The sequence below is a fragment of the Balaenoptera physalus genome (assembly GCF_965194825.1).
Source record: "Balaenoptera physalus genome assembly, chromosome: 8".
In the NCBI taxonomy this organism is placed as follows: Eukaryota; Metazoa; Chordata; class Mammalia; order Artiodactyla; family Balaenopteridae; genus Balaenoptera; species Balaenoptera physalus.
The window spans coordinates 46,738,972-46,766,133 of NC_138887.1; the positions used below are offsets into that span (position 1 = coordinate 46,738,972).

A 27,162-nucleotide genomic window follows, 5' to 3' on the forward strand; every position below is an offset into this window, starting at 1 on the left:
GGAATCACAAGATCACACCAGGTGAAAAATCTAAGTCAACTTGTGATGGAAGATAGTTTTTCATGGGCCTCCTGTGTTTCTGCATGTCTTATTAAAAGACACTGATAGTCCTTTATTCTAGATGATTTTCCAAAGATGTTTCTATAACAGCCTTGGATGATACAGATAAAGTCTCCTTCTAGAATAAAGGAAACGTTTGCTTACAACCCAGAAAGCTACAGATATTGTCTTTCCCTGTGGAGCAAATGGCAGACATATGTCGGGCCCATTATAAAAGACTCATGTTCTCCAAGCCAGTTCCTCTACAATAACATAACCCACTCTGTATACAGGCGTCATCTAGTGCACTTCATTGTGTGGGAGGTGAGGCTTGAGGAACCAATACAAATGCTTTGATTTTGGCCAATGCTAATGCTGTGAGTAATAAGCTGTGTTTTGTCTCTGACCCAGAAGACTCATTCCATCTTCCAAAGTGTCTAGGAAACTATGGCGGGCTCATTTGTTGGCCAGTAAGTAGAGTGCGATTTCATTACCTTCACAGTTCTTCGTTGTTTTGCCGATGAGAAGAGGAAGTTAATCAAGACATTTCTAGAAGAGAGCGTCACACTCTGGTTAACAAGATTTAAGGACAGTCCCTGAGAATTGGGAACAAACATGCTGACCACACTGTATGGCAAACAAGGCAATAAAACAGTCCTCCGTCTTCTTGCCTGGAAATGAAGAGGAACTGGGGAGCTGGTTGTGGGCTGAGTACTGGGAAGTGGGTTCAAAGAGTTCACAGTTCAACGACTGGAAGGTGTTAATTCTCCTCTGGCAGGAGGACAGCCTCCCAGGCAGGCTCAGGTGTGCCTCATAGGAGCAACTAGCACTAAAAATCATCCCAACAGGAGAAGAAGGTTTCACCCCCTCTCAAACAACGGTTCCAGAAACATGCACCTACGATAAGCATTAAAGAGAAAATGGAAACCACTTATGGGGAGAAACCAGGTGAAGTGCTAGAATTTTGGCTGGTTCACTTTGGAGATGATGTGGCAGGACTCAGTGATCGTTAAGAATGGAAACAGGGCTTCCCTGGTGGCGCAGTGGTTAAGAATCTGCCTGCCAATGCAGGGGACACAGGTTCGAGCCCTGGTCCGGGAAGATCCCACATGCCACGGAGCAACTAAGCCCGTGCACCACAACTGCTGAGCCTGCGCTCTAGAGCCCGCGAGCCACAACTACTGAGCCCATGTGCCGCAACTACTGAAGCCTGCGCACCTAGAGTCCGTGCTCTGCAACAAGAGAAGCCACCGCAGTGAGAAGCCCACGCATTGCAACGAAGAGAAAGCCCGCCCGCAGCAACGAAGACCCAACGCAGCCAATAAATAAATAAATAAATAAATAAAATTAAAAAAAAAAAAAAAGAAGAATGGAAACAGCGGGGCCATCCTAGGGCTCAACGCTGCTGGCACTCTATCCTGCCAACTTCAGATCCACCCAAAGATGCAGTAAAAGGTGTCAGAGGTTTTGCAGCGGGTCCTCACCACAGTTACAGAGCCATGGCTTCCTCTGGGGCTCTTTTGGAGATGAATTCCCACAGGAAAACTTAGTGAGGCAGTGACCACTACTGGGGCTCTTGCTGCCTCAGATTGGGTTTATAAGGTGGAAGATGGTCACTGGAGAATGAGAAACTGACCCCCAAACATCTAGATAAGTTAGTATGGTCAGGCTCACCCGGGAAATGTCCCTTATCCTTTATATTTAAACCAGGCATTCACTTAAATCTGACAATGGAGCAAGAAATGAGGTGAATTCCCTTTTAAAAAGACTCCAGTATGTGAGTCAAGCCCAAATCAACAAAAGAACGTAAGACCTGCAGCCTTCGGCACAGTCAGGCTGGCTGTGACTTCTGAGTCAAAAGGTCCCCAAAGCTGAAATAGATGATGTCAGGAACGATGACCTTGCCTTTCAACATAGAACTTTGAACGGATCAAAAACACTGGCAGTGTGGTTGGCTTGTGCGCAGCTGCTGGAAAACAACAGCAAAAGCAAAGCCTTGCTGCTGTCACACAGACTCCCCTTCCCTCTTCACCTTTAACCCTTCCTTCCCCAACTACGCTGACTTTGCTGCCTTAAGGAAAAAGATGATTAGGGGAAGGACCAAGTTTTCCTGTCACCAAGAGTGACTGCAGACCATAAACACCCATCTGAGACTGCAAGGGAGCCTGGGGAAGGGGAGGGACTCAAACATTTCTGACTCTGCTTGTTGCAGGCACCGAAGTCACCATCCTACCTGAACGTGTGAGAGGAAAAGGGCCTGAAAATTCACCTAATGGGGTTCAAGCTAGGTTCGCAGTGGGGGAGGGAAAATAATGTGACCTTGCGTGAAGGGTTCTGCGTGCCCATTCAACATGCCGTTGTTGCGTTACATCTGAATCTATAGTAGGAATTGTTGGTATGTGCTTGTTCTTCCTTATCTCATAGGCACCAGAAGACAATCCACTGGTCAAGAGCAGCCACATGAAGAGAAGGGCTGGCTACTCGGATACTTACCCCAAGCGTTGCCAACTCCTCTGCCATGTGCAACAAATGTGTGAGTCAGAATTGCACACAAGCTCCTCTACCTTCTGATGCCTAAAGTTGTCACTATATAAATGATGTCCTGTTGGTGTCAAGTCAGAGGCCTCAGTCTCAACAGCCTTGCCTGTGTTATCAGACCTGCCAGCAGAGATGGCTGATAAACCCTCACAAAATTCAGGGAGCTGCCAACTAAGTAAAGATTCTTGAGACCAGGTGGGCAGATGTGCAATGCTTTATCTATCTTCCAGTTGAGAAAAAACAGCCCAGCACCTTACTGCACTCTGCTGTTGGACACAGTATGGTATCACTTGAGTAGTCTACTTGCTCTGTCATATCAGCTAATCCACAAAGTAGTATCTTTTGAGTTAGGCCCAAGCCAACAGGCTGTATTATCAACTGCCCAGCAAGGTGAGTAATGCTCTCTACCTTGTGGCCTCACAGCCCTAATGACCACTTTATGATACAATTCTTTGCGATTAATGATTTTGTCAATTGGAGACTGTGGCAGTGGGAAGCAGCCTTCCCTCAGAGGCACCCTTTAGGGTTTTAGACTCATCACCTTGATGTGGCCACCATGTACCTATAGCCCTTTTGAAAAAGCAGCTATTAGCTTGTTACTGAGCTCTTGTCAAAACTGAATGCCATTACCACACACACTTTGGGACTCTATAGCCTGATAGTCCCACTCTTGGTAGGTCAACAAGGTGGTAAGCGTCCAATAAGTCTCACTTGTCAAATATGAATGGTATATTCAAGAATACAACTGGCCTGACCCAGCAACATCTCAGCCTCACATGAAAATATGGCAGCAGACTCTTTGAGAGAAAGGTTATCCCCTACTCCTCTGACCCAAATGAAGCCACTGGCTCCGTGGGATCCTTGGTTCACCGAAGTTCTACTTCATGCCTGGGCCTGGTTCACTGACGTTTTGGTTGAGCTGAAACCCAATGGTGTCCACCACCCGCTGCAGCTGGCCAACTTCAGCACAAATATGCATAACTGAAAACCAACAAGATTGCTTGGCTCAGTGGCCAGAACCCAAAGCCCTTCTCATAGCTATGGCCAATACTTCTTCTGATAAACCTTGTTATATTTCTACTTACTCTTGAGCTATTGCCAAGATTTAATAACCATTGTCAACAAACTATTTGGTCTGCCATTTGGAAAACCACTGACTCTTAACCTCTCTTTGGGGCAACAAATCTTAGCTGTTGATCAAATCATCTGGGTCACTTAGGTAGATGCCCATCCTCTGAAAAGGCCAAACAGAGTTAAGCACCTTATAGAGACTGCACCAGACAGATTGCCACAAACCCTACACAGCATTTGAATCCTGTCCAGCATGGCAATAAATCTGCCTTCACAGACTGAGCACAAAGTGAAGGGTTCTATTTTTCTGACGCAGAGGTTACCACAGCATGCAAGACTTGGGAGTCACACCAAAAGCTGACCAATATTTCCCTGAAAATTGATTAAATCAGACCTCTGATCACCTCTTGGGGCTATCGGTGGTGCCTCATCACTGTTGACACCCATTCGGGTCATGGTGTTGCTGTTCCAGAGTGACTGGCCAACTCCAGTCACACCACCGTGGCCCTTGAAAAACATCTGTTTAATGTTTGTGGTTTTATGGACCATTTGCAGCCTAACAGTGGTGTCCCTTTTTTTTTTTTTTTTTTAATCACAAAAGCTACCAGAACAATGGACTGGGAGTAGAGGTATTAGTGGACCTTCCACACTTCCTACCACTGAAAGGGAGCATTGATCATCGGAAGAGCCTTCTCAAAAACTGACTCAAAAAGATTTCTGCCTCTATCTCCCTCACCTCCTCCTGGTCCACACATCTTAGTAAGGCAGTTCAGTTACTAAATATGGCTATTTCCAGAAAGGGATTAAGAGATTATCTCCTCTTGGCTGCTTCATAGATAATTATTAGTAAAAATATATAATAAGTAAGAATATATCAATACAACCTACATAAGATTATATACCCATATGAAAATCCAGGATTCTGCCCCGACCACTACTGGCATGATGGGTCCTTATTTATCCCAACAGCAACCCCCAGGACGTCTGGTGGTAGCCCTGCCAGAAGGGAGCCTAGAAGATTCAAATATAATTCTGGTTTAGCCACCTGTATTGTTTTGTTGGACTGTCAACGATCCTAGATCAAAAGGATAATAACTACTTGGTTGAGTACACAGCTCATCAAGACCTCGTGCCATCCCACATGGACAAAGGTAGAAAACACACTAGGTCTCCACACGCATTTTTAAAAGCCCTTGACCTTCTTGCACCTGAATGTTTGGCAGCACAGAACTCCAGTAGGGGATGAGTAGAAATAAGGTGGAGCTTTAGCTACTGAAATGGGACAAACTGATTTGTACCGGTGGAAGATCAACAGTGCAGTCTGATAATAAGGCACCTAGGAAGGAGGTACCTCAGGCCCTGAGAGGTGCAAAGGATGAAGGGATACTAATGATTATTTGTTTTTCAAAGCCACCCTGTCACCTTCCTATGAAGGAAAACACCTTAGTGTTCCGCTCTCAAACTGTTGCAAGTGCCTTAAATTTAACTGACTACTGGGTCTACCAAGTTCACCAGATGCTCAAACCACAATCTGGTTGCCATTCCCCTTAGACTTACTGAAAATTCTATCAGAAACAGCAGGGATGATGCCAGCTTCTGCCCCAAAATAACAACGATCAACGTGTCCATTCCCATTGCCATCACTCAATCATTCCATGGAGTGGACAAATACCACCCACCTGTGGCATGGACAAACAGGAAAAGCTGGACAAACTGCCCTCAAGCAGTCTCTCCAAAGACAAAGAAGAGACACAATTGTTTGACGTGAACGCTAAGGTTTACAAGCCAGCAAGGAGGTCGCAGGCACCATCAACCAGTGCTGCCTAACTAAATAGGTCCCACTTGGTGTCCCTAACGACTGTAAATAATACTTTCTTTCCAGAGGCACCATGTGTACCTCTAGGACTGTACTTTTTGTATAGAACCAGATGTTAACTTCTCTCTTAAAAACAGCATGGCTTGTACTTGTATTCTAGGAGTGGTCATAAGTGGTCATAATTCAACTGTTTATGAAAACATCCTCGATAGATCATGTAGCCCTTAGACAACTGCAAGGCTCTTTTCAATATCAGGCTACCCTTGGTTACTCAGAAGAGGCTCCTGGGGGGATAACTGACTTGTTATTCACACTCACCCCATGGGTAGTTATTCAATTAGAAAAGATGGAGCATAAAAAATAATGAAATAATGCCATTTGTAGCAACATGGATGGAACTAGAGATTACATTACTAAATGAAGTCAGTCATAAAGAAAAAGACAAATACCATATGATATCACTTATGTGGAATTTAAAATATGACACAAATGAACTTATCTACGAAACAGAAACAGACTCACAGACATAGAGAACAGACTTGTGGTTACCAAGGGCGAGGGGGAGGGGGAGTGGGGGAGGGAAAGATTGGGAATTTGAGATTAGGAGATGCAAACTATTACACTGATATATAGGATGAATAAACAACAAGGTCCTACTGTATAGCACAGCGAACTATATTCAATATTCTGTGATAAACCACAATGGAAAAGAACATAAAGAAGAATATATATATGTATAACTGAATCACTTTGCTGTACACAGAAATTAACACAACATTGTAAATCAACTATACTTCAATAAATTTTTTTTAAAAGAAAGAAAAGGCGGTACAAAATTTGTTTCTGACTCTAACTGATGTAATCCATGACACCACTTCAGCCTTTGAAGGCATTCAGGTCAACATCAACCCACTGTCCATACACTGTTATGGACAATATAACTGCCTTATACTTCCTCCCTGAGGGCCAAGACACGATCTGTACAGTCACTAAAATTCTTTGTGCCTGGACTGTCTTGTTGGATTGCCATCTTCCTGGACCAAAAGGATAATGACCACCTGGTTGAGGACACCGCTCACCAAGTTCCCCTACCATGGCCCAGGTAGACAACAGTGGGAGATGTATAGGGTCTTTGTAAATTTTTGAAAATGTCCTTAACCCTCTTCCATCTGAACCTTATGGAGGAAAGATCTCAGTGCCAGTGGAAAGGTCTCAGGCTGAGTGGAAAGGTCAATACAGGGACCTAAAAAGAAAGCCACCTCTTTCTAAGGTGGACCCTGATGACTTAAGGCATTTGTTTGGTTAGTTGAGTCTGGAACCCTGGTGTGATCAAGGTTAATAATACAGGTTGGCCTCATCTTGCTGTTTGGTGTCTTGTTGGGAGTAGCTCTATTTTTTAAGTGCTATATGAAGCAAACTGACCAGATTTGATTCCAGCCGCAGCCAGTCAGATTAATCAGAGTGAACAGTGGAATGGTGTACTAATGGGAAAGTTGTCGAAAGCCAAGATAGTGTAGGAAGGAGGTTTGGATCTGTTGGGAAACAACTCCCCATGGTTCTCTGGCATTTCTGCCTATCTTATGAGTGAGATACTGACTTCCCTTTTTTCCAGACTACCTTTTCAAAGGACTTTGTATAGAAAGCAGCCTTTGAAAATAAAGATATTGTGTCCTTCCAGAGCAAAGGGCGGGCTTGCTTACAGTCTTAGAAATAGTGTTTCCCTCTTGAGCAATGAACAGGCATGTTACCTGTCCAGTAAAATAACAACACTATCTCCCTTTGGAACAAAAGACAGAGATGCTTGCTGCCCTTTCTAAAAGATTCAGGTTCCCAAAGCTTAAGGTTCCTTTCCTGTAAGGCAGACCACTGTGTGTACAAGAGTCTTCTGCAGGAAGTAGGGCTTTGCAACTGGTATAAATGCTGACGTTTTGGCTAGTGCTTCTGCTGTGAGTGTTAAACTGTCCTTTGTCTCTGATCAGAAGTCCCATGTCTTCTAAAGTATCCATGAAACCATGGCAGGCTCAGTTGTTAGCTTGCAAGTAGGGTAAAATCTCAGCTCTTGACAATCTCTGTACATTCACTGTCCCACAGCAATAGTATCCTCCCTAAACTACCATATTAAGAAAAATCAAATAACCATTAGTATAAGGGGAATAGGGCTTATTTATTTTTAAATGATCCCCTATGATATAGTTATGTGCCTAAATTAGGAAATGATTACTAAGACACTCTCAATAAATGTAATCTTTCACCCCATGCCCTTCCTGCTGAAAATCCTTTGAAATGGGTTTTCTTTCTGGTTTCATTCTGGTTTTAATCCTGCGTAGGTAAACTGGTAATGTTTCATCTTTTAAGTCAATGGTGAAGAATGTCAATAAAACGTGTTTACAAATAATACTTAGGGCTTCATGTTATCTGTTTGGATATAGTAATCATTTCAAAGCCGACAAATGTGATGGCATCTGATAAGTAATAGCTCAACATTTTATATAACTTTTATCTCCTCTGTATGAAACAATCTTGTTATAAAATAAAAAATATAAATAAATGAGATCTTTTACTTACCTAAAATGTTTGTTTTTTAATACTATAATACATAATCTTTGTGCAAATTCAAATATTGTAAAACTGCATTACTTCAAAGACTAAAGACACCCATTAATTCAAAACTCTCAAAAAGCAGCTATCATTAGTAGTTTCCTATTCAAATACTAATATAAATGTATATTTAATAGAAATGCAAGAGTCTATGTGTTGTTTTTGCTTCATTTACCCTGGACCCACTGACATATCAGTACACACAGACATCTTAATCTTTAACAGCTGCAGAGATGCACAGCATCCCACTACTTTGATATATGGAAATTTCTTATCTAAGTCCTTACTGATGGTGTTTAAGGTTGTTTCTACCTGGTTAGCCAACAAAAACAATGCTGCAGTGATTATTCTTGTATTTACAGCCTTCTGTACTTCTAAGAGTATTTCTACTGGATAAATACCCACCCTGAATGACAGGGTTTGCATGACTGCTCCTGTTAGGTTAATATGGCCCCTTTATTTATAAATACACAGAAATACCAGGTTAAAATTCTGCTCTCACCTTTGTTGCCAAGGATTTGAGTTTTCCCAGTAGCGACTGTTTATTGGAATATACAACTTCCTCTTCATTATCTTCTCCTTCCATGATAGCACAGCTGTCTGCAGCTGGGAGTTCACACTCTTTTGAGTTTGTCGTCATTACTAATTTGGAATATTTGTACTCCAGTCTAAGTAGCGGCAAATAAATAAATAGATAAATGGCTGTTTAATATAAATTAATACTTATTTGGGGTGGTCATACACCAGCTAATTAAATCGTCGTGGAGTACAGCTGTTCCACCAACATATTCCCTTCACCCACAGCCATAACACTATGTGTTCTCATTAATCTACCGTCTACACACCAATCGTTTCCAGAATTTCAGAGAATCAGTGCAATATAGTTAACGCTATCATACTTATTTTACAGTGATTCAAGTGTCCAATTATGAAAAGCTTTTGAAAAGCAAAGAGAAAATTAGAGGCTTGAACACATTTTTTTCATTTATAAATATTTGGGAACTAATTTACTATGCAGTTTTCCAAAGTTTAGTTCGTAGGATGAGAATATTATATAGGCAAGTGATTTGGTCTTTACTATTTCTCTCTATCACTCATTCCTTTCTACTCCCCACCCCAGATACTACAACTGTCCCTAGATAATACAGTAGAGAACTTTCACAGCCCCACTGACATGTAAATCATTTTAAAAGAGCCAAATCATATAATGTATCAATATACAATTGGAAGTTAGACTCAATACTCAACTTCAGATTCTTAAAGTCCTGGAGTATACACTTAGTCTGTTTCTTTGCAAATATCTGCCCACAAGAAATTGAAAAAGAAAAGATGGGGCAAGAAGGCAGCATGATGTCATGAAAAGAAAAACAGACACACAGAGAAAATCTGCCTTCCTTTCTGAGCTCTGCTCCCATCTACCTGAGTAGCCAGGATCCTCTGTTCCTTGTTTTATAAAAACAATGGACCTAATTCAATTATCTCTAATGTTCTCTGATCTCTCTGTTATCAGAACAACAATCATTTCCATTTGCTTTCTTAAAGGCCTTTCCTATAACTCCTTCACTAGGAGAAATTTATTGTGTCTCTGAGAGAAACTGCTGGATATAATGATTAACTCTAAAATATTCACAACAAAAGAGATTTCTCAGTTCTTATACAGAGGTTACTTACTTCTGATTCTTTTTCCAGAAGTAGCAAGTTAGAGCCACCAGCAAAACAGCTGTAAAAGCTCCCACACCTGCTCCCACTTTTAGCCAAAAGTCAACTGTTTCGCAGGTTGACAACTTTTTCTCAGGCAAAGAAATTCCTTTAATGCACCACTTAGGTTCATTCCACACATATAAGGTTTCCTTTTGAAAAATGACATAAGAAATGAGATTTAGAAGGAGAAGGGTTTTGCTAACCATTATTCACAGTAGGCAGAGAGGATTATTCGGCTTTCATCTAACTGAAGCTCCAAAAAAGAGGAAAGGGATACAGAAGAGAGAGAATAAGGAAATGATGAATGAAAATGTAACAAAACCATGAATTGTCAGATCAGAAGGCTTGCTTCATGCTGAGGAGGTTGAATAAAAATGACTCCATCTGGATATATCATTTGAGCTATTTTCTTCAAATTTCTGATGAGTCCTGACTTCTTAAATCATGTTTTTAAATGAAAGCTTAGATTGTTTCATATAACTGACTGGAACGGGTTTCACCCACTCATCATGTAGGTCCATTTCCCCAAAAAGCCTCTCCCCTGAGTGGAAGAGCGGACCCCGGACCCAGGACATGTAAGCGCAGCATGACGGGCAGACTTTGGTGTGGGGTAGGCGCACAGACTGCACGCCCCCCTTCCCCTGGCCAAAATAAGGAGGGTGTTATTCTGGGTCATCACTACCCACATGAGGGACTTACTCTCGTCCTCCCAAAGCAGATGACTCAATTTTGTTAGGGCAAGGTTTTCAAGCTGCTCACTGCAATCAACTAGTAAACAGTAAAATCAATATACTGGGTCTCAACCAGCAATTTTTTTTAAATAAACAAATAAGACAGATTAGAAACAAAAATCAGAGTAGAGTGCACAGTTCCTTACATATTTCAACATACACAATGACAGGTAGCAATTTGCATGATGATTATATCCACTGACATTAAATGACACAAGGCATTACATTTTTTGCTCACTGTGCCTCCCTAAATTTTCTGGTGAATGACGGTCATTTATCAACACCCTAACAGAAGCCTAACACCATAATGTTTAATGTCACACACATGCACCCACTTTTACAGTTGGTCCTGAAGTGAACGATGTGCAGGAGATTCCCATTTCCTTTGAGGAAAAATTTCAACCAAGTTTTGGATAAGAACTTTTTAGAAAGGACATTAGTAATTGAAAAATATTTTAGTGTAACATTTTCATTAAACTTAGTGTGAATAAATTACTTTTAAAATGGCTCACATGATTTTTATAAGAAAGATGAGGAATGAGGAGGCATGAGCAAGCTGAACTGCTGCCTCTTCATCTGAAGGGCATTCCAACAAGAAAAATAGACTATGAAAGAGTTTATATGGTTGTATCACATATGCCACACCCAATGCAAATGGCAAGCTGTAATGCCCAAGGACAGTCTTCTAAACAAACCATTTAAACTTCATAATTAAAAAGATACGTACTTATAAACCCAGAATTTTTAACTTTTCCATAAGCTCCTCAAATTGTTAAAGAAAAAATACATCAAGCTGTTGGCAGAATTTCTTAGTCATTCTATAACTTAGCCATTCTATGAATTTCTTAGTCGTTCTATTAATTAGGACGCTTTATCCCTTCATTACGCCATGTCTTTGGCAAACAAGAAAATGGCTGACACTGCAGCTGAAAAATTTATTCTTCCAGCATGTAGGGATATTTTGTGAACAGGGTGAGATCAATTTGATGATAAATTTTAAAACTTACCTCTCAGTGATAACACATTATCTCTTCAAATCCCTACTACTGTATAACATTTAGAAGTAATGTTTAGTACGTACTTAGAACCTGGTATAGATTTTTGAGATCCAATTTGATAAGAGCTTTTATCACAAGTCATGTAGCTCTTTTAGTTTTTATCAGCTGTATGTGGAGGACTTGTAGTGTGTAAATTTAACTTCATGTGCTTCTGGATTATATGTCTTTACAGAATTGCAAAAGCAGACTCTCAGTCAGCATAAGGTGAAAAATTGTAAAGAATGAAGTAGGCAATAGGATGGAAACGCAGAATTATTAAAGCAATTAAAAGATACTCTTCGCAATATTTTGCAATCACTGTTTTTTTCTATCTTAAGGCTTTGGCATCCAAAGAAATCCACCCTTCGTCACCGACATAATGGAAAATGCAGTGAAAGTTGTCATTCATATTGAAAGCTCACCAAAGAGCAGACTTTTTCGAAATATATTATTCAGAGATTGGAGGTGAACATGCCCACTTACTGCATCAAACCCATTTGTTCGTTCTTGCAATGGAATACCTTAAGGAAGGACATTTCATATTGTACTAGTTGAAGCTCGATCTAATTTGGCAAATATTTTCAAAATTGACATCTAAGTATAACAGAAGGGCATATTTAACTGATTTTGGTATTTCTCAAAGTAGATTTGGAACTATGGGTGGGGTATGGGGGGAATTACATACCTCAACATGTCAAACACAACAAAGTGTTCCAAAAGGTATTATTCTTAAGGCAAAAACAGACATTTAAAAAGCATCACCTCGCAACTATCTGTTCCTAACCTTCTTATAAGATGTTGAACAGAGGTTTTTCAATGAAGACAGTTTGAATGAGATAAAACTAGAGAAACTGTTGCCACCACACTGTCTTAAACTTCTAATCACTACCTTCCAGAAGAGAAGTATTAAAGAACGTTTGGATAAAAGGTCATTTAGCTTTTCAAAACTCCTGAGTGAAACTTGGTGGCCAAAGAAGGGAATGCACCTTTTATTTTTGATTTACTCTTAAAAAAAGGATTATAAGATAGTAAGCTTAGCATAATTTTAGAGAAAAGGTAAAGATTAATTTCCACTGTAAAGCATAAAAAATGTATCATTATTATTAGGAGGATTAAAAGGAAACCATTTTTTTTGTGAGGCTGGAATTTTTATCCTTGACCCACTTAAAACTGTTGAAAAGAAACTGGCTCAACCGTGCCCTCGACGTGTGAGCAGCGTTGTATCTGTGTGCTCTCAGCCAGAATGAGCTATCTACGGGTAAGCACACTTAACTGAATTAAACATTTCCTAATTTTCTGATTAGTTTGTCTATTTGGAGACTTCTCTATTTTGTATTAAAGTATTAATAAAAACATTTTATAATGTTATGCCGATACTTTATCATAAAATATGAAAATAAGTATTGTTCCATAAAACAATTTTATTTTTAGGCATATCTCTATGTGTCTGAGTTTGTGTTTGTGTACTAGGCTTCATGTACAATGTCCTTCTTACTACAGGTTCACTGTCATTCAAGTATGAAAAATACCAATGTACAGAATAGTTCTCAATGTTTTTTTTTTTATTCTTAAAGGTGGACACTACCGCTTCCAAATACACTGAATGTATGGCTTTGGGTGGGGGGGCATTCAGATTTTTTCTCCCTCTTCAACCTTCCAACCTGCCAACTACCAGCTCCTTAAGACTTTCCTGGAAAGAACAGCTCCCCTCTTCGATCCCCTTACCCAGTGAGTACCCTAGCATATTCCATGCTGACCCAAAAGTCGGTCCTATCCCATCTACCTTCTAGATCTCAGAAATCCCACTGGAATCTCTGATCCTCTGATGCCCATTCTCCAATAGGGTCCCCACCACTGGTACTGATTTATCCTCTCATCTGTGCTTCTTCAATGTCATTTCAATGGAATTTGGAGAGAGTGAAGTGGTAAGTCATCTTCAAAGAGGTAAAGCTTGGGTTTTTATATGGTACTAGTCAAAGCTGGTGCAGGGAAGTGGGTACTCTCAAACACTAATAGTAGAAAAGCAAATTGATGCAACCAAAGCAATTTAGTAACACGTATCAAGAACCTTAAAAATGTCCATCTCCTCGAATCCAATTAATCCCTTTCCAGTAATAAACTCTAAGGAAATAATCAAATGTCTAACAAAGTTGTTCATTACAGAGTTATTTACAGAAAGATGGTTTTCAATTTTTTCTTAAATGTCCAACAGGGGAATTATTAAATCCCAAATTGCATATATAATAGCACATCTGTCAATAACTAAAAGTCATGTTTTTTAAAAAATATTTAATGACAAGGGAAGTGTATTAAAGGCATAAAGGAAACAAAAAAAATACAGAGAATAGAATCCCAACTTTACTTTGAAAAACAAGTAAGCAAACAAGGGACTGCAGAGAAAATATAGAGTAGGATCTTGATTTACATATATGGGGGGTGTGCACGTGAGATTCACTCTTTATGTATGCTTCTTGTGGAGAGTAAGTTATATCATCCTCATCTTAATTATACCTATAACTGCATTATACAAACCATATTTGGGTTTAATTATATCATTTCCTTACACTCTGGGTAAATATCCATGGTCTACAGCTCCCTTGCTATAATTCATTTTCCCCAATTCCAGTACACATCTTCAGCTACCTCAACATATGGGAGTCTAGGTATCAAACTTGATTTTAAATACATGTTAATATCTCATTAAGTTAACTATAAGCTTCAGCCATGCTACTGAATCTCAGTTTCTATGGTGTAAGCAATGCTGGACTAAACAATTATATTTTCAATGACACAGTTTGCTTAGAGAGGTTTGCCCCTTACCTGAAATCCCCTCTTACAGGCACCCTCAATCTCGTGGAAGTCATGCTCTGTGCACAGAGGGCAAGCTTCAGCACTCTCCCACAGGAAATAGAATGTACATCCATCACAGGTACCCGCTGGACACTTGCTGAAATAAAACATGAAAAACAACAAAGCCAACAGCTTTTGTAACACATTCAATTGAGTCCAATCAACATTTGAATGCATGCTGCATACATACTGCGAAGCAATGCGTGGATGCTGAGGAAACACATGAAAAATAATCTAAAGGAGATAAAAACCACAACAAAATACCACTTTGCACCTACCAAGATGGTTAGAATCAAAACAACAGATATTAACAAGTGTTGTGAGGATGTGGGGAAATTGGAACCTTCACACACTGCTGATGGGAATATAAAATGGTGCAGCATTGGAGGAATCTGGCAGTTCCACACACAATTAAACATAATTACCATATGATCCAGCAATTCCACTCCTAGGTAAATATCCAAGAGAAATGAAAATACTATGTCCATACAAAAAAACTTGTATATGAATGTTCATAACAGCATTATTCATAATATCCAAAAGGTGGAAACAACCCAAATGTCCACCAGCAGATGAATGGATGAACAAAATGTGGTATATCCATACAGTGAAATATTACTCAGCCATGAAAAGGAATGCAGTACTGATATGATACATGCCACAACTTGGATGAACTTCAAAAATATTATGCTTAGTGACTGAAGCCAACCAAAAATTCCACATATTGTATGATGTTATTCAGATGAAAGTCCATAACAGGGAACTCGATTTCAACATTTGAAAGTAGGTTAGTGGTTGCTCAGGATCAGGAAAGGGGCTAAGATTTAGAGAGGTAATAGCTAAAGGGTATGGGATTTCTTTGTGAAGTGATGAAAAAGTTCTAGAATTGGCTATGGTGATGGTTGCACATATCTGAATATACAATAACCACTGAACAGTATGCTTTAAATGAATGAATTTTAATGGTCTGTGAATTATATCTCTATAAAGCTGGGTTTTTTTAATTTAAAGAAACAGGTACACATTGTAAAGCAATTATACTTCAATAAAGATGTTTAAAAAAAAAAAAAAAAACAGGTACAGATAATGACCAAAAAAAAAAGCTGCCAGAAAGTTTCTTGGTGAATCCTTACTGATTGAAGCAAGAAACTATTTGGAAAGATTCTAATGGGAATGACTATTTTGTTCATGAATTCATTAAAACCAGGGGAATATTGTTCCCTTAGTTTGCCTACTGCACTTCCCCTAAGTCAAGCTGTGTAAATACAGAGCATTGCCCTGAAAACCTCCTTCAGACCTCAGCTGGTGCAGAGTAGAGGTGTCCTGAAACAACTAATAGCAAAATGATAGACACACAATAATAGAGAGAATCCAAAAAACATCCCTTTTTAAGTTTTAATTTCAAATGCCTTTCTGATGATACACTACCCAAACCTTTAATTTTCAGTCTACTAGAAAGGTAAAATTTCATACTATCAGTTAACTAAATATATTCTAAGGTACCCTAATATGAACATTGAAACAAATTTACATGCCTGAAAATTGATGCATTTTTACATGTCTATCTTTCTGAAGTGTCCGTGTACTGCAGACTAAGTGGACACGGGTGGGAGGTAAACAAAAGCAATGTTCTGTACGACATACTTCAGAAACAGAGACCCAGATTGTCAAAGCTAAGAACAATGGTGAAGAGCGACTCTTCGGAAAAATGACTTGACTCTCTTATCTGCCTTAATTTCTCTGTTTGTAAAAAGAGAGTAATAAATATATTCAGACGAAGAAGCAAAGAGAGATTTTTTTTTAAAGCAAAGTACAATAGATGAAAACCATGCCACTTAAAAAATTATTCCTACCCTTTACCTTCCAGATCAGTAAAAGCAACTCAAAACTGCTCTTTTGAAAAAAATTGTGTAATCAATTAGAAAAATTCTTCAAGAACACATTACGTGCATAACAATGCTTTGCAACTTTCAAAATAATTACACTTTTCTGGTCATTTAGCAAAAATTACCAATAGGCTTTCCTGCTCAAGTCTTTCCTCCCTGAATTATTTTCTATTTTATTTTTCCAACACAGAAAAACTTTAAAAGGAGAAAAAACTGTTTATATCGGGAAGATGAAAGAGTAAGTATGCTAAAGTTTGAGAAAAAAGAACTCAACAAATGAAAAAAAGGAGAAAATTAATCAAACTGGCAAAAAGCTCTACAGAGAAGACTTGGGTTACAATTCTAACTGAACTTTCAAATGATTCTGTGTTTTTCCGTAAGTGATTCAACCTCCCTCCCCACCATATCACTTTTATAATTTGTCAAAAGCAGAATGTCTGCTATACTGCATTCATAGGGTGGTTATAAAGGATAAAATGAGAGAAAAATTTGGTAAAGTTTAAAGCACTGCAAAATATAAAAGACTATTAACAATGCACATCACTTTCTAAAGAACTGGTAGAGCCAAAGAACCAAACAAACAAACAAAAATCAAGACGTTGATATAATTTATAAAGCTGCCATTAGATGTCAAAATACTACAATGATTCAGTGCCTTTCCTTGGCAGACTTCACTTTTTAAAAGAAACTCTTAGGTTAAAAGCAGTTTAGTTTAGAATCAATTCTTTAATTCTTTTAACTCAATGAATCTGATTCTTTGTTATAAACCTAATTTTCACAGTTTGAATCAGGCCTTCCCTGGGAAATAGCAAGAATGTATGAAGCAGTAATAATTTCAATAGTGCTTACATATATAAATGAAAATAGAAAAAAAGATAAAAGAAAAAAAGTAGTAAGATAGATAAATCTTTTATTGCCAGATATGTGAAATACCTTTCCCCTTGCTGACCTGTGTCACCACCATCTTTTCCTCCCAACCAGCTTTTTACAGGTGTCGCTAATTGTGCTTCTACATAACTTTTGCTCTACGTGATCACCACAGAAACCAATGAGTACATGTTCAAAGAAACGAGACAAAGTTTGTACACTCTGGCATCCTCTGGCACAGGCAATGCTCTCTGACCTCCTGGTGACTCCTTTTGGCTTTGGAATCTCAGGAAGCTCAGCCTTTCTCTGCCAAGGATGCCTTGTCATTGGCAGAAACCCTTCTTGTGTAGGGTCCATAAAACACCATTGCATCTTGCTCTAATTCTGTTTGCCCTAAGGCTGAAGAGCATCAATCACTTATGACAGAGTTTGAACACAAGATATTTTGACCTAGAAGTCTTAGATCTATAAAATTTTACCAGCCTCCTGCAAAAATCTCCCTTTCTAAAGGTTCTACCCTCGGTTAACTCGCAAAAGCCAGCATCTGCTGAAGACATGGACAAACTATATTTACTGACACTACCTAGTCCCTTTTTTTTTTGATTTTTAAAAACAGTTTTATTGAGATATAGTTCAAATAGCATACAATTCATGATATAAAAGTGTACAACTCAATGGATTTTAATATATTCACAATATGTGCAACCGTCACAGTCCATTTTTAAATATTTTCAAAATGAAAATTCTTTATCCATTCATTTGTTGATGGATATTTAGGTTGGTTAGCATACTTGGCTACTGTAAAGAATACTGCCATAAAACATTAGGGTGTAGGTATCTTTTTGAATTAGTATTTTTATTTTCTTCAGATATATATCCAGGAGTGGAACTGCTGGATCATATGGTAGTTCTATTCTTAGTTTTTTGAAGAACCTCCATAATGTTCTCCACAGTGGCTGCATCCATTTACCTTCCCACCAACAGCATACTAGGGTTCCCTTTTCTCCATTCTCGCCAACATTTATTCGTGATTTTTTTAATGATGGCCACTCTGACTGGTGTGAGGTGATATCTCACTGTAGTTCTGATTTGCATTTCTCAAATAGTTAGCCATGTTGAGCATTTCCCCTGTGCCTGTTGGCCATCTGTATGACTTCTTTGGAAAACAATGTCTATACAGGTCTTCTGTCAACTTTTAAATTGTTTTTTTTTTTTATATTGAGTTATATGAGCTGTTCATATATTGGGGGGATTAACCCCTTATCAGGCATATCACTTGCAAATATTTTCTCCCAGTCAGCAGGCTACCTTTTCATTTTGCTGATGGTTTCCTTGGCTGTGTCAGGCCCCAGGGCTGGGGTGTTCACTATGTGGCTCAAATAGCTCACTCCTCAGGGAGGATCTCCACGCTTGTGACGTCTCCCTCCTCTTCTGTGTCCCCTCCTAGGGGCACAGGTCCCGACCTGATTGCTTCTCTTCCCTTCCTACTCGACTCCGTGTGGATCTTCCTTTACAGTCCTGGTCATAGATGACTCCTCCCACCAGGGTCCAGTTTGTTTTCGGCAAGAACTGCCCCACATGTAGATGTATTTTTGATATGTCCGTAGAGGGAGGTGAGTTCGCGTCCTCCGACTCCTCCATCCTGATCTCCTCCTCCTTCCATTTCTTGATCATAACAGGTTTTCGTTGTTTTCACTTATGACCACAGTGCTTTCATATGCCTCCTGACTTTTTAATGTTCTAAGAACATGTTTGGCTTTCATCTTTTGAGTTCTATTGCCTTTTTAATTTAACTTATATGAATTTGAAAAATATATTATCTGTCCAGAAATGGTGCAGAGAAAAGAAGTACACAGAGAACTCATTTAACCAATAATTATCCTCTGGCTTTTAATAACTTAAAAGGAATAGACAACTGTTTGGGCTTTAACAGTCCTTCCCCAAATACCAACAAAAACACTAGCATCCAACAGATCTAGCGACTTTGATAGACAGACTCTAAATCAGAGCCTGTGAAGAAACCCCTGGTGTGCTCGACCTCTGAACACTATCAGGACACAATTGTGAAGCACCCCTTTTGTAAGAGACAATCTCCTCAGAAGCCACACTTATAATGAAAATGAATTTGGATTTTGAAGGAGGTTTTCACAAAACGATTTTGGATTCATTTATCAACTACCCAAGCAATTAAATATGGTCCTAAGTTGTAAGAAAGAGAGGAGGAGGATTTTCCTCTAACTCAGAACATTAATAAAGACGACCCTGTTTGAGGAGAGATGAGTCATTAAAAAGAAGGCACCAATAATTGGCAGATCAGTTGAGCTGCCCCCCGGATAAATGTGCTATTTGCCTCTGTTTAATGTGCTTCTTTGCAAATCTCTGCCTGTAAGGAATAGGGGGAAATGACAAGACGAAAGCACGATGGCATGAAAAGGACAACAGACACAGTCAAGAAATCATTCCATCTTGACTGCACCACTCTATAGCTATGCGACCTGGGTCCTCGGTGTTTCCTACTGTATCAAGTAAATGGGTTTGATTGAAGGATCTCTAATGTGCTATGACATCTCCATTACCAGAGTAAACGTGGTTCCCTCTGCCTGTTTTCGAATAAGGCTTTTTTTAAACTTTTTCAAACCTTTTTAAAACTTTGCTGTTAAAACTAACAGCAATTTCTCATGTTTTTGAAACAGCACTTTGGACACGTGCTTAGGTCTAAATTTTTCCTAATGAAGGGAGAATCTTGGATTCCTCTAACCATGTAGGATCATGATTAGGGGTTTGGAAAGCCTTTTAGGCAGAAGCTGGAGAGGCATCTATTTACGGATATTAGTGGTCGATTGTGTTCGCAATTTATTCTTTGGCCAAAGTACAAACTGCAGTAGATAATCTCAGAAGTCCACTCCGACTCTGATTTCATCTGCCACAGACATCATGCTGTTAAGTTTTAATTGAAAATGTCTCACACCCTCCAGACACTTTGTGGAATTAGAAACCAACTGCATTTGCCAGACCAAACAGACAGACTGGTGTTTTCAACTGCTGTTTAGTAGGCGGCCCAGAATATTTGCCGCTCCTTCTGCACTGCATGTGCGATGCACGGAGAACACACAGTTCCCCTTTTCTCCTGCCCCTTTCACTTTCTGTAAAGACATTCTCAATGATATTTTCCCTGGTCACCAAGACACAGAGCCCCGGCCAACATTACTACTGCTAAAGTCGCCTTTGCCTGGTTTGCCAAGATCCCTGGCCAAGAGAGAATTCCAGGGGATGGCATCCCTTCTGAACTGCCAAGGACTCCTACAGTGACTTCCTGGTCAGCATATGAGACTTCTGCAAGGCAATTGCCTGGTTAGCACCTTTCTTTCTCTCCTGGAGAACTTAAAGCCAAAAAAGAAAAATGCAAATGAAGTCCTCTTCAAAAGTAACCTAAGTAAATTTGGCTCTGTTAACATTTCTTTACTGTTGGTAGGAAATCTTTATTCAGCCCTACAGCTTAAAGAAAAAAAAAAAAATTCTAATTATTTCCGGACAAGCTGCCGTTTCTCAAGTTCTGATCCTGATCCCAGAGCTCCCCCTTGTGCCCTGACGGAAATCGATTCAAGAAAGAACGAAAAAAGTGAGAGAGTGGCATGGACATATATACACTACCAAACGTAAAATAGCTAGTGGGAAGCAGCCTCATAGCACAGGGAGATCAGCTCGGTGCTTTGTGACCACCTAGAGGGGTGGGATAGGGAGGGTGGGAGGGAGGGAGACACAAGAAGGAAGAGATATGGGAACATATGTATACGTATAGCTGATTCACTTTGTTGTAAAGCAGAAACTAACACACCATTGTAAAGCAATTATACTTCAATAAAGATGTTTAAAAAAGAAAAGAAAAAAAAGAACGAAAGGCCAGCACATCTAGCTTGTGGGGTTGAAAGCATTCCCTAGAACCATGGTCCTCAGACTTCAGTGTGCGTCATAATTATAACCAGAGTTTCATCAAAATATGGGTGAAGGCATCCACCCTGTAGACCACAACCTCTTAATTTAGCTTTTCAGAAAACTAAAATGCAAAACAACATGTGAGAATCTATGTCAGAAAACAAAAAAGTCAAATCTCCAAAATGGGGGTTAAGACCAATGGTTCTCAAATTTTAATATGTATCAGAATTGTCTTGTGTTTTTATAAATATTCCTGTTCCAAACACTCGGAAATTCTTTAGGTTTCAGGGAAGGCCTAGAAATCAGTTTTAAAATAGACACCCCACTCTGATGCTTTTGCAAAAATGTTCCTATAAAAGGGTTTCATCTTCAAGGAATTCATGGAAAAGACTCTGACAAGTACAGGTTTCTGGTAACTGACTGTACTGCTGGACTGAATGAATAAGCATTTTCAGAACTCTAATGGAAAACTGATGAATTCATAAAAGTGCTAACAAAAGATCAAGGTGAAAAAAAAATTAGGGCTTCCCTGATGGCGCAGTGGTTAGGAATCTCCCTGCCAGTACAGGGGACACGGGTTCGAGCCCTGGTCCGGGAAGATCCCACATGCCGTGGAGCAATTGAGCCCGTGCACCACGACTACTGAGCCCGCGAGCCACAACAATTGAAGCCCGCGCGCCTAGAGCCCGTGCTCCGCAACAAGAGAAGCCACCACAATGAGAAGCCCGCGCACCGCAACGAAGAGTAGCCCCCACTCGCCGCAACTAGAGAAAGCCTGCGTGCAGCAACAAAGACTCAACGCAGCCAAAAATAAATAAATAAATTAAAAAAAAAATTAATTACATGGGACTGAGTGAACTGATGAGGATGATTATAATTTTTGTGACTTTCTGTTTGAATAAAAAAAAAGCGTAAGCTAAAGTATTAAAATGATTGATTGCTTTAAATAAATAAATAAGAATAAATTTTAAAATTAAAAAAGAAAAAAAAATAGACACCCCAAGGTATTCTGCTGCATACGATCTTGGGAAACCCTTGCAAAGACAGTCAAGTAGAAAAAACTGCCTGAGGTCAAAGGAGGAACTTAACTTTTCCTCTCCTCACAAGGAAAAAAATTAGTTTCTAGATGCCATCATTTAACATCATGAGACTATTACTTTCTTATGATGTTAAAACATCAGAATCCACCTTGGGAGAGTTAGAGTGATACATTTTCTAAAGGACAGAGTTAGTCTTCAGTAACATTATCTGCTTAAGTCACAGAGGCTCCTGGAGGAGGCTTGAGAAGTCATCCAGGTGGACTCCAGAGAAGTGAGTTGCTAGGTCCGAGAAAGGACCTCAGAAGTGCTATAGTAAATAAAACAAGCCTCTGAACTCGAAGTCATATGGTGGGATATCAGAGCGTAGTGAAAGAATCTCTGGATACACCTTCTCATAAAGAAAGTGTGCTTGCTGCCGGCACTCCAGCGTGAACACCGGCACAGGGATTCTCCACCACGCGATGCCCTTGAGCACCAGGCTCCCTCTGTTTCTTTCACTAATGTCCATTACCTTTCATTATGTACTGTGCTCATCACATTCTTCTCTCACCTTGAAAAGGTGAGAAAAATTAATACATACATCTACGAGAACCAGAGTAACAGCGTTGGTAAGAGGTGAATGCTACCATGCCTTTATGCACAGAAATGAGCCCCAAATACTATGTTATCACTGTAATTATTTTTAAGATGCCCAAGTAACGGGGGCAATGCTTAGACCACTGATTTCCAATCCTGATGTAACATACGCGGGATAGCTTAAAATCTCACAAAAGGTTACAGTGAAACTATCAAAAACAAAATTAAGTCAATCATTTTTTTAAAGATAAATTTTTGCTAGCTTGATGGAGAAAAATGTACAAATCAAATTATAATCCAAAGGTACCTTAATCCTAAAAAGATTAGAAATAAATAATCTACATACTACTAAACAATGAATAACTATAAAAAATAAAAATCAGGAGACATTTAAGCTTCACTCATGCCATGAAAACAGTCTTTAAGTTTACAGTTTTGAGTCCATGAAATTGCTTCTTTTCTCCTACTGTTCCCACCCAAAGTGGCTGTATTAATCAGATCTAGACTGTGGACACCTGTTGCCTCGATGCCAATCAGTTAAATGAACTGTGTTATGTATTGCAGAGGTCAGACTCTACCTTGGTGATTTCGCCACCAGTGATCAGAAAATTGAAGAGTTGGAAATGCATCTAACCTGACCCTCATCCTCTTAGAGAGAAAGAAACTATGGCGCACAGGTTAGACTGCTGAATCTAAAATCTAGATTCTAGATCACCCAGATGGTCCACTGCTGGTGAAGAACTATAATCCAGGGAAGTTCCTAATCCAGCTCTCAAGAAAGTGGAGGCTAGATAGTAAGACTCAAACCAAGGATACAAACAATATAGTTATATATTACTTAAATAATTTTCAAGACAATTTGACACTCAGGCAAACCAGACAAGAATATGTCATTGAGGAGACTGGGAACTGTTGAGATTGGCAAGGGCCTATACCGCTTAATAGGCACCCAGCATGTCTGTACAACAAAAATCTACAGATTCTTTGTTCCCTTTCTGCTTTATATCCATAGAGAACGTGTTTTAAAATAGTAAGATTCTGGAGAGTTTTTCTTCCTAATAAATACAAATATGGAAGAATCATACAGAAATAAGACTACCTGGGTACTGAAATGGTTCCAGCTCCCGGTTTAGCAGGATTACACCTCATTTTCACAGCAGTTGATCGGCCTTTAACACAAGAGGTTGTAGTTGTAGAAGACCTATTGGAAGGGAAATGCTATTTCACAAAACAGATATGACACACATTTCAAAGACAAAAATATCCCGTGTATAATTGCTCCTATGCTGTATGAATAAACGAGAAAATGTATCAAAGTTCGCTAATTTAGAATTTTAATACATATTGAGTTCATTTACTTTCACTGCCTACGAAAAGCTGACTGCTCCCCAGGTAAAGTCATACGCTATCATCAAAGGATTTAAAGCTACTGTAATAATCAAAATTAGAATCAAAAGAATTTTTTAAGAGATGAGCGGTCATAGCGACTTAGGCTGATGTTTTGATGTGTGAATTACAAACAACTACTGCCTAGACAATGAAGTAGAGTCTCTTTATTGCCTAATTTAGAAGATTATATATATGAGAAAAATTACATAATGCTTTCTAAATATTCCCTGTTTCCTATTTTTTACTAAGTCTTTCACTTACGAACCAATTACTGACTATCTAGGTATAAGCTACTATGCTAGGCACCCTGAAGTGATGTCCTTATGATTAAGAAAACAGTCAAGAGAAGCAGCATGTTCACTCACTTATAAAAGAAATGCACATCTGGTATTTGGCTTGGTGAAACCGGGAACATATCTTCTTTTATATTAATATTTTGCAATGTGGTTTCAACTGTCACTCCTAGACGAGAATAAAAAAGAAACTATTAAGCAATATGGGAAAATGAGGCTTATTTAGTCTCTGTATATCTAAATAGAAAATAGCTTTACTTTGATGCTGTCATTTTACCAGAAATATCCTCTTAAATTAATGCATTCTTGGTAAGAACAATAAACTTTACAAAGTTTCCAGAATAGAAAATAAAAGATTCTACTCCCTAGTTTTGCAATTTTGCTTAAGTCACTTCACTTCCCTGATTCTTATGTCTTGAATTTGTAAAATGCATGCAATAATTTAGATGATCTTCACCGTCCCTTCTAGTTCTAACATTTCAACAATCTACTATTATCATTCTCAGCCTCTTGTGAGTTGTGTCAAATGAGCTGGGCTACTTTGCTAATGCAGCTTTTCATTCATTCACATTCATTATAGACACAACTGACAAAACAAAATTTTTTGTGCCCTAATAATTTCCAGAAAAAAAACTCCAAAATTTGTTTAATCTAGGAGTAAGGCATTCCCCACCCATCCACCCCAGGCAAAAATGATAGCAGAGCCAAAATGCAAGCAATAACAGCAACCTTTGTTCTAACAGAGTTCTGATGCTGAGCACAAACTCAGTACCTGTCCTTGGTGCTGAAAATGATAGTTAAATTCCCCTGGAGTCTCTCACGATGGTTCTCAAATCTGGCTGCAGATTAGAATCATCTAAGAAGCTTGTTACATTGTTAGATTATCATATGCCTTGTTAGATCCCTAATCCCTACCCCAGATAGTTTAATGAACTTGATCCTTAGGAATTACTAATTAGGGACCTGAATTATTCTTAAAGTTTCCCTAAACTTTCTAGACTCGGAAAGACAGGAGGGACAGATGGGGAATAAAACTCAGCACATTCACTCTTGCTGTTTGTCACCAGGTTACTTCTGGTATGAGAAGAGATGATGAAAACTGGTAGCAGATATTATGATTTAGGTTTATATTGCGTTTGTTTACTCTTCTTTTGTTCACAGTTTGGGGAGTTTATTATTATTTTGCTTCATAAACTCCTAGAGAATCTGATGAAAGGCACAGACTCTCAGAAAACAACATATCACACAAGTTAATACATAAATTCAGAAGCTTCTTGTATTCCCTGAGAACGATCAAAAGACCTCACTCGCAGGGGCTTTTTAACCATGTTATAAAGTGATGGTTTAGAATTACCCGTAGGTTTTAATCATCGATGGTAAGCACCAATGCAATGACAAGTTATCAGTACCATAATTTTAGAACAAATGCATGCATGCATATACGAACCAAATTAAACTTACCTAAAAATGTATCTGCCAGAATGATGGATTGTGATGACAAGGCTGCTCGGAAGCCCTTACTTTCAGAAGGAATAATAGTTGACTGACATACAAATGCTCCTACCAAATTCGTGTAATCATCTGACCCTGCCACCACTTCCTTTACTGTGAAGTCTGTTATATTGTTGGTGCAGAGAGCCAACTTCTTCCCCTAGGGAAATAAAGTCATAAAGAGGTTTCACTGACGGTCAGTCTCTAAACTGGATCCCAGCTAGCTAGTGATTCTAGCAGAGCACTGGCCCTCTCCTCACCACAATTCTGATTTAATTGATCGGGTGTGGGCCCAGGCGCCAAGTACTTTTTAAAAGCTCTTGAGACAATTCCAATGTCCAACCGGGGTTGAACTGAAGTTATAATGAAGTGATAATGAGAGTCACTGAAGTTATAATGAATACAGTAATTCAAGGCTGCACTGCTCCCCCAACTACAGGCATCATTTGTGCTGGATGAAAGCCATCTGACTTAAGGGAATATAAGTCATCTGTGAAATCTTCAATTCTTAGGACAACAGTGCGCGTAAAGAAACCAGAAAACTGCTGGTGAAGGTTTTAATGCCAAGAAAAAGGACTTGCTCTTCCTTCTCCTGTATAGGCCTGTGTGTGGCAGAAAAGTAATGTCAAGGCTGAGAAAGAAAACATAAAATCCTAGGACAACAACTGAAGAGTTGGTCACTACAAGTGTCTTTATTCATCTACTCTTAGACTCAATGACGTGGATCCGCTCAAGTACACACTATGTTGAAGGGAATACAGGAGCTTACTTTTTTAATCATTTGGAGGGTAGTGAGAAGATATAACTTATAAAATGGTTTGACTCTTATTTTTTTTTAACATGGTATGTCTAAATATACTACAGTCCCACGGCAAAGGACTATACCTTACTCTACAATTTCTATGAAGAAATATATAATGAAAAACAGAAACACTGTTTTATTGGTCTCAGATGTAGAGTGTGCACAGATGGGCACAAAGAAAAGAACAAAGATTTCTCTTCCTTAATGCAGCGAGCAATCCTAACCTATAAAATGTTCTCCCTCCACCAAGCCTGCTCACCACATTACAGGTGCAACATATTGTTACGAAGCTTAAATTAAACTCTTGACGTCAGACAAGAGAAGAACAAGGAAAAAGAGCAGAGAGACACTACTGAGGAAAAGAAGAGGAAAACAACAGTAAGAGGAAAGGAATGCGAATAAAGAGGAAAAAAGGAGAAGAGAGAAGAGGAAAGCAAAGACAGTGGTAACACAGGAATGAGACTGAGAAGAAGTGTGATATACAGTGGAATTAATCTTATTCAC

The 27,162-nt window shown here is 39.1% G+C and overlaps 1 protein-coding gene across 4 annotated transcripts in view; it reads right to left on the minus strand.

Annotated features, from left to right (window-relative positions):
• The window catches only part of ELAPOR2 (endosome-lysosome associated apoptosis and autophagy regulator family member 2), a 191,959-nt gene that overhangs the window by 5,547 nt on the left and 159,250 nt on the right, over positions 1-27,162 (minus strand). For all 4 annotated transcript variants that reach the window (XR_014266689.1, XM_082472475.1, XM_082472474.1 and 1 more), the window contains 6 exons: positions 25,827-26,016; positions 24,438-24,534; positions 23,783-23,884; positions 14,352-14,478; positions 9,734-9,912; positions 8,565-8,730 (listed from right to left, as the gene is read on the minus strand). Coding sequence is in view for 3 of the 4 variants with exons in the window: in XM_082472475.1 (XP_082328601.1) it covers positions 8,565-8,730; positions 9,734-9,912; positions 14,352-14,478; positions 23,783-23,884; positions 24,438-24,534; positions 25,827-26,016 (861 nt within the window). In the remaining variant the exon portion in view is untranslated. The remainder of the gene's footprint in view (positions 1-8,564; positions 8,731-9,733; positions 9,913-14,351; positions 14,479-23,782; positions 23,885-24,437; positions 24,535-25,826; positions 26,017-27,162) is intronic.